We start from the raw sequence: 10,755 nt of genomic DNA, 5'->3' as shown, positions 1-10,755 counted from the left end.
CCTATAACAAACCTGACACTAATTAAGCTAGCAGAAGAAGAAGAAGAAAAAGAAGATGAATCATCCACCACACTGGAGATAAACCAAGAAGTAAGAAAAACTGATCTCTACCCAAAAGGACAACAATGGTGAAAGACTGCATTTGCAAAGGGGGTGATATAGTCAGTTTAAATTTCTGAAAAGACAAACAAAACATGGAGAGTCCGATGAGATCTTCCAGCTGCTTCTCTCTGCTAAGATATTTCCTGTGGCGACAGCTAGGGAAGCTTGGATGTATTTTCCCCTTGCTGTGTCATACGATGTTCCTTTCCCTACCCCCACCTCCTCCAGACTGCTGCCTCCAGCAGTGCCTGTGGCGTGTGTGTGTGTGTGCGCGCGCGCGCCCGCATATGTGTGTGTGTGTATGTGTGTGTGTGTGTATTGGGTTTCTCTCTCCCTTGTAAGAACACAGCCAGCCCGCCCTCTCCTGCTGTTGCTGCAGCTCTGACTTGCTTTTTCCTGCCTCTTTCCTCTCCTCTCTTCTTGCTTAGCTTCTTGCCTTCTGGTAAGTATGACAAACCCTCCCCCAAGCCCTGTGAGAAGATGTAGGGTGCGGTTTGCGGTGTTTGAAACTTGCAACTTTGAGATTGCCAGTGAACTGTTGGAGAACTTTTCATTGTTGTATTTATAAATAAATGTGTTGCTTAGGGAGGGATGTGTCTGTGATAGTCATCTGGAATAGCCAGCACAAGTGAAAAGTTCTCTCCCTGGGGAGGGGAAAATAAGGCAATAAAGTTTATATAAGATAAAAATTAGAAATAATTTCTTTGCCACATAACATAAAATGGATGATTGAAAAGTAACGAAGTTCTTTGACTTTGTTTTTTTCCCTCTTGTTGACTTGTCTTGAGGCTACTTTTAGGAATTGAGTTGTCCTAGGCTTTATAATGACTGTTCTGTTTTAAAGTAAATGTGGAACAGGAGTTTAAAGAATAGCCATGGAATTAATAATTTAAAAAATCAATGATTGTGGCATCTGATAAAGAACAAATCGAATACAAAGAGCCACTTGCATTTAGACTAACCAAAGTAAAACTCCTATGGACAGCTTATTTTAAACTAATTATTTTGAAGTTCATTTTACTTGAGATTTTATTTCATCCTAAGATAGTCTCCCCAACTTTAAAACCCACGTGTGGATTTAAGCCAGTAAATGTTTGCTGTTTTCAATTTGATTGAAAAATGATTCTCTTGATTTTTAAGGATGAAGTGCTAAATGGCATGACTCATTTTAGAATAGCTTAAAATAACTTCTGGCTGGACAGCAGGTGCCGTGTGTCTTTCTCCGTGTTTAGGGGAGGCCTAAGTTATATATAGATGAGTGCAATCAACAAGTAGACGTCAGGATAAAGAAATCCCAGTGATGAAGATAATGAAATTGTTTACTACGTTATTTGATAATCAAGTTGGTGAATTCAAATCGTTGAAAGAAAAAAAGTACTTCCTCTAAGTTATCAGTGTTTGGTGAGCATCACAAGTCAGTGGCAACGTCTGTGTGTTGAATTTTCTGTTCTTGTTGGTGTCCGAGCATTTGATTGACATCTACTGCCCTGAGAACAGGAAAAGGAAGCTGTGCAGTTGTAGAACAGTACGCTTTTGTTTTCACTTTCCCGTTACAACAGCAAAACCTGCGAATTATGAGGATCTTGCCTTATTTTTATGCTGCTATTTAGCAGCATCACTGTTAAATATTATTTACAAATAAAATGCACCATAACTTAAAGGCCTAAACCAAATCTATTGCAACCCTAGAAGTGGTAATAGTCAGAAACACTGGAATCTCTGACTCAGTTCCATCTCTCACCCTTTCCTAGGGGCCCTTATTATTGCTGAATTATTTCTCGAATTGGTCTCCTCCTTGTTTATGAAACATTGCTACTTCTTAAAAATTATTGTTTTTCTAGAGCTTCCTGGCTTAGAAGAGAAAGTTATAATCTGTTTTTCTCTTTTAAAATGTTGGTTTATATATTGGAATAAAAGAGTATTATAGAAACTTAAGGAATTGTTGTTATAAGCAGCATCATGCTTTTGTTTTGTTTTTGAGACACAGTCTTGCTTTGTTGCTCAGGCTGGAGTTTAGTGGTGCAATCTTGGCTCACTACAACCTCCTGCCTCCCGGGTTCAAGCAATTCTCATACCTCAGCCTCCCAAGTAGCTGGGACTACCGGTGCCCGCCACCATACCCGGCTAATTTTTGTATTTTTAGTAGAGATGGGGTTTCACCATGTTGGCCAGGCTGGTCTCTTGGCCTCAAGTGATTCACCCACCTCGGCCTCCTAAAGTGCTGGGATTACAGATATGAGCCACCGCACCCGGCCCATGTTTCTATACTACTTGGTTTATTTATTTATACCTTCCCTCATTCCCTGTCTTAATCGAAAAATGATGCCAGTTTGAGCCTCAGAAAAAGCATTCGTGTTGCTTATCTCAAAAAGAAAATGGCAGAAAAGTGAGAAATGTCTCCTGTATCCAGTGTAATAATGCATTTATATCAAAATATTCATACTGAGCAAAATACTGATTTATGGATCAAATAGAGCTTAGAGATGTTATTGTTATGAGTCATTTAAATAAATTCGATGGCTCTTCTATTAAATATTTTAACTTTGAAAGAAAACTAATGCCATTTTAGATTTAAACTTTTTAAATATACACAGTCATGTACCTCCAGTGATTGTTAATCTACATAGTATTATACAGGAAAATGATAACACAAACTGACTAGTGTAAGCAAAATGACAAATAAGGCCACAAAGAAACAATAGCATGAATTGCTTTCTTAATGTGAATAATAAGGAATACTATTGAAAAGTGAAGAGCAAAACCAAAAATATGCCAGTGGTGTGACTTGATTTGGAAAAACAACTTTTCAGTGTTCCTACTTTAATAATTGTAACATCGATGGTTTGTGAAAGGACATTCACTCTATGTTAGAGACCATAATTAGTTGGCATTCACTTGGGGGATATCCTTACCACTGAAATGAAGCATTGATGTGTAGCATCTAGGTTAGCTATGTAAAGCCTAACTGTGCTTACCACTAGATACCAGTCCCAAGATGGAGGCTAATCACTCTGAACAGCTCTCAGCGGAACAACAGTCAACACCTCCAGGGGACAGTTCATCAATACCCAGTCACAATGGCCTGGAGAAGGAAGATGGCCAGGATTCTTCAACCCCAGTCCAACCACCGGAGAAAGAGGCAAGTGTGCACCCTGATATCTCTGAAGAGCTGAATCAACAGCTGGAAGACATCATTAACACTTATGGGTCTGCTGCCAGCACAGCAGGGAAAGAGGGCTCTGCCAGGGCCAGTGAGCAGCCTGAGAATGTGGAATCACCTGACAACGAGGATGGGGACTGTGAGGAAACAACTGAAGAGGCTGGAAGAGAATCTGTTGCTTCTGGAGAGCCACCCACTGTCAAAGAGACTGTCAGCAATAAAGAGCAAAGATTGGAAAAGAAAATCCTAAAAGGATTAGGCAAGTAGTTATATTCAAATATATGACTTTTCTTTATAGTATTCCTGAAAAAGAGGCACTTCTCCAACCTTCACTAAAAGCCACATCTAATATTTGGATTACTGTGATAGCCTTCTACATTTTCACTTGCTGTATTTGTCCCCAGCCTTTTCCCCTCAATACAGCTCAGGTGAACTTTTCAGTCTGTTACCCATTGACCCTCTGTTCCATGGCTTCCTACTGCTCTTAGGATGAAGACCAAAATCTTTAACATGTTCTCTAAGATCCTAATGGTCTAACTCCAACCAGTCCCAGTTTTATCTCAGATTACTCTACCCTACAACATCACCTTCCTGAACACTCTGCCTCTATTACTACCGCCACCACTACTGCCTAATAGCTAGTCATTCTGATCTTGCCTTTCAGGCCTTTGAACATGCTATGCTCCATCTCCCACAAGGCCTGTGCACATCCTAGTTTCTTTACCTAGAAATCTTTACCTATCCTCAAGTGCCCAATGACTGTTTATTAATGCCTAGTCTTTGTAAGGCACTGTGCTAGGTGCACAAAGGTAAATAAGTCATGGCCCTTTGGTCAAGGAGCTCTAAGTATGGAGAAAACAGAAGACACGTAAATTAATTATATAGGAGAAGTGCAAAAACGGGAACAGGAAAAATTTTTAGGAGAGCATGGGAGATTGGTAACACCAACAATGGCTGTGAAAAAAAGGGTGAGAATGTTAATTTTTTAAACTATGAGTGAAAGCATGTTACTGTACATAGGAAAGTCCCTCTGCTTGTCTTTCCTGGTGGAAACACTCACTACAAATACCCGCTCCTATGTGATACTTTCCCTGACATGCCCAGGTAAAGTCAGCATCACCTTCCTTAGTTTTCCATTAAATTTTCTGCAGCAAGTCATTTGTTTATAACCCATCTCCCATGCTAGATGGAGAATCTATCAAGGGCAGCGACCACATCTTATTTGTTTCCGGAAGACTGTGTGGTAGAATGAAAGATCATAAGCATTGGTGTCAGAACTGGGTTCAACCTCCAGTAACCAGATTATCTCTAAACCCAAAAATATCCCAAACTGGAGTAGAATATTTTTCTGCAGTGAGCAGGTATATACAAACCTACCCACAAAGACCAAGGGAGCTGAAGGCCAAAAGCAGAAGCTGACAAATCCACTTTCCCAGAAAGAAATATTTAATAGGGGCTTACAAACAGTAGTGCTGTCTTGGGCAGCAGTGAGACAGTGGATCCCTGCACCCACTCTCCAGAAAGTGTCCTTTACATAGCAAGCTTTTAGGTAAAGTCATGTGCAGCTGGTCACATCTCAGACTTTCTTGCCAAAAGTCATGACCACTGGGAACGTTAGATAAGCATCTTTCTGAGGGATTATCTATGTTACAGGCATTGTTTAAAGACCTTGCTGCAGAACAGTGGTCAACCTTTTTGGCACCAGGGAAGACAGTTTTTCCGTGGACTGGGGAGGGATAGTTTCAGGATGATTCAAGTGCGTTACATTTATTGTGCACTTTGTTTCTATTATTATTACATTGTAATATATAATGAAATCATTATACAACTAACCTTAATGTAGAATCAGTAGGAGCCCTGAGCTTGTTTTCCTGCAACTAGACGGTCCCATCTGGGGGTGATGGGAGACAGTGACAGATCATCAGGCATTAGATTCTCACAGGGAGTGTGCAACCTACATCCCTTGCATGCACAGTTCACAATAGGGTTCGTGCTCCTATGAGAATCTAATGCCACTACTGATCTGACAGGAGGTGGAGCTCAGGTGGTAATGTGAGTGATGGGGAGCAGCTGTAAATACAGATGAAGCTTTGCTCTGTTGCCTGCCACTCATCTCCTGCTGTGCAGCCCAGTTCCTAACAGGCCATGGACTGGTAGACAGGGTTGGAGATCCCTGCTGCAGAACACCTTGGTATGGAGGAGTCAAACATTGGTCATCATGGCAAGTTTGCTTTAAGATGGCATCACTCTTGCCATGTAATGGGCTGTTTTCCTACAGATATCGCTATGATGCTAAAACCCATTGCTACAATGCTTTCAAGAAGGGCTAAATGACACATTGAGATAGCATACTTGACCCAACTAGTATAAAATTAAAAGAACCCAGGTAATAACTTTAAAGTATCTTCAAGTTCCAAAGTGCAGGGTTGGAATCACTCTAGTGTTTTGGAACATGGAAAAACATAATAAAATTGCTCTGTGTTACAGAGCAATTTTTTGTTCTCTGACCAAACATCTCAAATGTGTCCCTTTGCAAAGCTAGTCATTATTCAAGTTTCCATAAGACAATATACAAAACCTTATCCCAGAGGTAAGCAACTTCAAGTGTTCCTAACCAGAAAAGTTATTTTTTCAATTACCCTAAAACTTTCACATAGGAATTGGGGTGTGTGTGTGTGTGTGTGTGTGTGTGTGTTTGTGTATGTGTGTGTGTGTGTGCGTGCGTGTGTGTATGTTGAGGGGAAAGATGAAGAAAATAGGGATAAAGTTAAAATAACCAATTTGAATTTCTACTCTCTTCCATGAGTTATTTCATAATCTGCATTAATCTTACAATTACCAAATAATCAGGATGATGTTTTTAAAAATTCCAACTCTCTAATTCTGCCGCTATTTACAAATTACCAAATTCCAACTGACTGTATTTGACCAAAATCAATGCTTGTGGATTAGAGTATCTAGGTGTATCCACTCTAATTGAGTGTGTGTGGGCTCATGACCTTTTTGTGCCTTCCCACTCATCATCATTAGCATATTATTGTAAACACTGTACTATTTAACAGCTACATCATGCATGAAAACAACATTTTTAGGCTAACCTCAACTTGCAACCACCATTTTAAACTTTCAGTTGTTTGCAAGTAGCTTTGGCAGCCTTCTTAGCTACTTTTCAGTTAAATGGTACTGTGCTATTATCTAGACTAATGGTTTTCCAACTTTATTAGAATCAATTGCAAAATTTGTGAAAAATGCTGCTCCTGAGCCCCCACACACAGATATTTGGAGTTTGTAGGCCTGGAGTGAAGCCTGATCTTGTCTCTCAGTTCTTTGAACATGCTATACTCCATCTCCCACAAGGCCTGTGCACATTCTAGTTTCTTTACCTAGGAATTTCTACCTATCCTCAAATCCCCAGTGAGTACTTATTTCTTTATTTTTGTTTATTTATTTGTTTTTCTTTGAGGCAGAGTCTGACTCTGTTGCCAGGCTGGAGTGCAATGGTGCGATTTCGACTCACTGCAACCTCTGACTCCCTAGTTTAAGCGATTCTCCTGCCTCAGCCTCTCAAGTAGCTGGGATTACAGGCATGCGCCACCAAGCCCAGCTAATTTTTGTATTTTTAGTAGAGACGGGGTTTCACCATGTTGGCCAGGATGGTCTCGATCTCCTTACCTCGTGATCTGCCCACCTCAACCTCCCAAAGTGCTGGGATCACAGGCGTGAGCCACTGCGCCTGGCCTACAATGAGTATTTATTAATGCCTAGTGTTTATGAGACACTGTGCTAGGTGCACAAAAATAAGTAGGTCATGGCCTTTAGTCAAGGATCACTAGGTAGAGAGGAAAAAGAAGACACATAAGCTAATTGTCATATAGTATAAATGCAAGACCAGGAACAGGAAAATTTTTAGGAGAGCATGGGAAATGTTCACCCTGGGTAATTTGGACACAAACAGATTGTGGAAGCAATGGTTCTGATTCTTCAGAAAGTGTTTTCTTCACTCTTTTGGAGAAAATATAAACGTCTGGCTGTGGTCTCCTTTTATAACCTATTTGGACCTCTTAGATAATAAATTATTCAACCCATATCTGAAGATATATTCTTAGTTTTTGCTTATGTACTTGATCAAAGATGTCTTTATCAGATGCTATTTGCTTTATTGGTACATTTGAGATGCTAAAATGTTTTGACTCTCTACTACAGCATTTTCCAAAGTGTGTCTACTTTGAGATGCTTGAGATTTCACAAAGTTAAATAGTTTCTTTACTGCCAGAATTCTCTGACCTTTACTGTACACACAATGAAAATCTAAACTAGTGATGGGTATAGTTTCCATCATTTCCTAAACTTATTGACTTATTGGATCAGTGAGAGACTTTTTTTTTTTTTTTTTTGAGACAGAGTTTCGCTCTTGTTGCCCAGGCTGGAGTGTAATGGTGTGATCTCGGCTCACCAAAGCCTCCACCCTCCGGGTTCAAGCGATTCTCCTGCCCCAGCCTCCCAAGTAGCTGGAATTACAGGCATGTGCCACCACGACTGGCTAGTTTTGTATTTTTAGTAGAGATGGGATTTCTCCATGTTGGCCAGGCTGGTCTCAAACTCCCGACCTCAGGTGATTCGCCTGCCTCGGCCTCCCGAAGTGCTGGGATTATAGGCATGAACCACTGTGCTTGGCCAAGAACCTTTTTTTTTTCCAGAACACCTTGAATATTTGGGAAATGTCTCTACAACCCAAGCACCCAGGACTTATTTTTCCTTTTCAGGCTGCATATTCTACAATAAACGCAGCACTTACCAGAGCAGTTGGGGAATATTTAAAAATCTCTCTAGGGGGTAAAGTCACTTTCCCCTTGGCATCTGAAATGAAAGAAATGAAAACAGATTTCCCATTATGCAGCACTATGCCGTGTTCACATCTAAAGTATCCGCTTCGTTCTCCGACTCGCATCCTCCAGGCTCAGAGGTATCTCTCATTTATCACTTCTTTGACAACATTATGTGGGCTGGGAGAAAAACAAAGTTCATTCATAGGGCTATTCTGAGCTCAGAATCCATCTAGTCAACCTACTAATTTTATAGACAGGGAAATTGAAGCCTAGGGAGTTTCAGAGTCCGCCAAAAAATGTTACTTATCTAGTTGATGTGATTGTGAGATTAGTCATAAAGCAAGGGATGGACCTTGTGTCATCGTAAGACCAAAGTGGTACAGAAGCAAGCATCATATTGGTTAAGGAGCATGTATTACAGCTCAGTTAATGAATTTTGTCTTTCTAATTACAAGTCAGCTTCAGTGGTACCTTCTGAGAGGCTCCTGACTAGGACATCAGTATTCTGAAATGTCTTCCGACATCCATTTATATAGTCTTCCTTTATTTTTTGAGACGAAGTCTCACTCTGTTGCCCAGGCTGGAGTACAGTGGTGCGATCTCAACTCACTGCAACCTCCACCTCCCAGGTTCAAGCGATTCTCCTGCCTCAGTCTCCCATGTAGCAGGGATTACAGCCACGTGCCACCATGCATGGCTAATTTTTATATTTTTAGTAGAGACGGGGTTTCACTATGTTGGCCAGACTGGTCTCGAACTCCTGACCTCAAGTAGTCTGCCCACCTCACCCTCCCAAAGTGCTGGGATTACAGACGTGATCCACTGTGCCTGGCCCCTAGTCTTCCTTTGAACGATCCGGTCACTCTCCCAGACAGTCTGTTTCATCTGTTTTAGCTTGATTTCTAGTTTCTCTGAGAGAGTAATAACCTGCTCCTTTGATATTTTCTGAAGGAGATGGTATTTTCTCAAGGAGATTAAATTTTCTGAAGGAGATGGTAAGAAGACCAGAGAAATTCAAGGGAAAGAGGAATAAGCAGAGACAAAACTTGACAAGTAGATTCATAGGGAAGCTAGAACCTAGACCAGACCTTGACAGGGAGGAGAGTTTACAGAAGCAGGTGGAAGGGGAGAGAAAAGTCTTGAGAAAAATTATTAGTACTCTCTTCTGATCAAGGTAGGTATTGGATGGATGAATATTTTACTGTGTTTTTCTAATATTTTATTTTCATTATTGGTAATAGTGTATGCATATCATCAGTTGACCTATTAAGAACTTCAGATCAGATCCACTCTCCTACTGAGTGAGAGGCTAAAGTTCCCCTACAAATTTGATGAGGCCATTGAAAGAGAAGAGATAGAAAATGTCAGCCAAATGGAACAAAATCCGATAAGAAAACACAGGCTAGGTGGTATTTTCGAAACTGATAGAAGCTTTAAAACCAAATGAAACAAGCGAACAAAAACCCTGACAATGAATGGTAACAGTGAGGAGTAAGAGAACCTTTGTAAATTTAAAAAGTGGACCGTAATAGTCTGAGATAACAAATATGCCATCCAAACAATGTTGCTTTTGCTTTTGTTGTTATCTAAATCAAGCTAAAAATGGTGAAAGCTATTTTAGTTGTGAAATGACCAAATCTTAAAGGTTGAACTCAGAATCCATTTAGTCAACCCACTAATTTTATAGACAGAGAAATTAAAGCCAGAGAGTTCAAGAGTCTACAAAAAAAAAAAAAAAAAAAAAATCACTCAACTAGTTGATGGCAGAGTCGGTTCTGGAACCCAGGTCTTCTATCCTTAGTCCAGTATGAATTTAATAATACTTTCCTTCCTATCCTCTGCATACATGAATTTTACTTCCCTTAAAAGATATCTTATAGATGCTCAGGAATTATTTATCTCATGCTTATTTATAGAAATCATATCATATTAGAAGAATAACAAAACTAACAGTGAAATATGAATCTAGGTCTAACATTTGAAAGAGGGACATGCACAGTCTTTTCTGGCTTTAAGTTTCTGCCACAATACATGGAAATCAGGAAGGTGGTTAGAGAGGTACACAAGTACATATTCATAATCAAATTTAATCCCAAAGTTCTAAAAAAAAATTTTTGGAAGAGAAAAGGCATACTTTTGTTTTTGAGAGACAGAGTCTCGCTCTGTCCCCCAGCCTGAAGTAGAGTGGCCAGTCACAGCTCACTGCAACCTCTGCCTCTCGGGTTCAAGCGAGTCTCCTGCCTCAGTTTCCCAAGTAGCTGGGACTATAGGCGTGCACCACCAGGTCCAGCTAATTTTTGTATTTTTTAGTAGAGACGGGGTTTTACTATATATTGGCCAGGCTGGTTCTCCTGACCTCTGGTGATCTGCCCGCCTTGACCTCCCAAACTGCTGGCATTACAGGTGTGAGCCACTGTGCCCGGCCAGAAAAGGCATAGTTTTGAACACATTAAATCTGCTTAAGTTGTCACCAAACTTAGTATAAACAATCATTACTATGCTAAAAGTTTTAGAAAAATCGTGGTCCACATTTCTGCAGCTGGCTTAGTTGCCTTTAATTTCAGGTTTCTTTCTTTTCTTTTCCTTTCTTTCTTTCTTTCTCTTTCTTTCTTTCTTTCTTTCTTTCTTTCTTTCTTCTTTCTTTCTTTCTTTCTTTCTTTCTTTTCT

At 40.1% G+C, this 10,755-nt stretch overlaps 1 protein-coding gene across 1 annotated transcript in view; it reads left to right on the top strand.

Moving 5' to 3' along the window:
- Nucleotides 1-342: 342 nt before the first annotated feature.
- TXLNB (taxilin beta) overlaps nucleotides 343-10,755 on the top strand; it is a 52,210-nt gene continuing 41,797 nt past the window's right edge. Inside the window, exons 1-2 of the mRNA XM_010379521.2 lie at nucleotides 343-544; nucleotides 3,084-3,521. Coding sequence (XP_010377823.1) covers nucleotides 3,098-3,521 — 424 coding nt within the window. The 5' untranslated portion in view covers nucleotides 343-544; nucleotides 3,084-3,097. The remainder of the gene's footprint in view (nucleotides 545-3,083; nucleotides 3,522-10,755) is intronic.

The sequence above is a fragment of the Rhinopithecus roxellana genome, chromosome 4 (assembly GCF_007565055.1).
Source record: "Rhinopithecus roxellana isolate Shanxi Qingling chromosome 4, ASM756505v1, whole genome shotgun sequence".
Classification (NCBI taxonomy): Eukaryota; Metazoa; Chordata; class Mammalia; order Primates; family Cercopithecidae; genus Rhinopithecus; species Rhinopithecus roxellana.
This window is presented reverse-complemented; position numbering and strand designations above follow the sequence as displayed.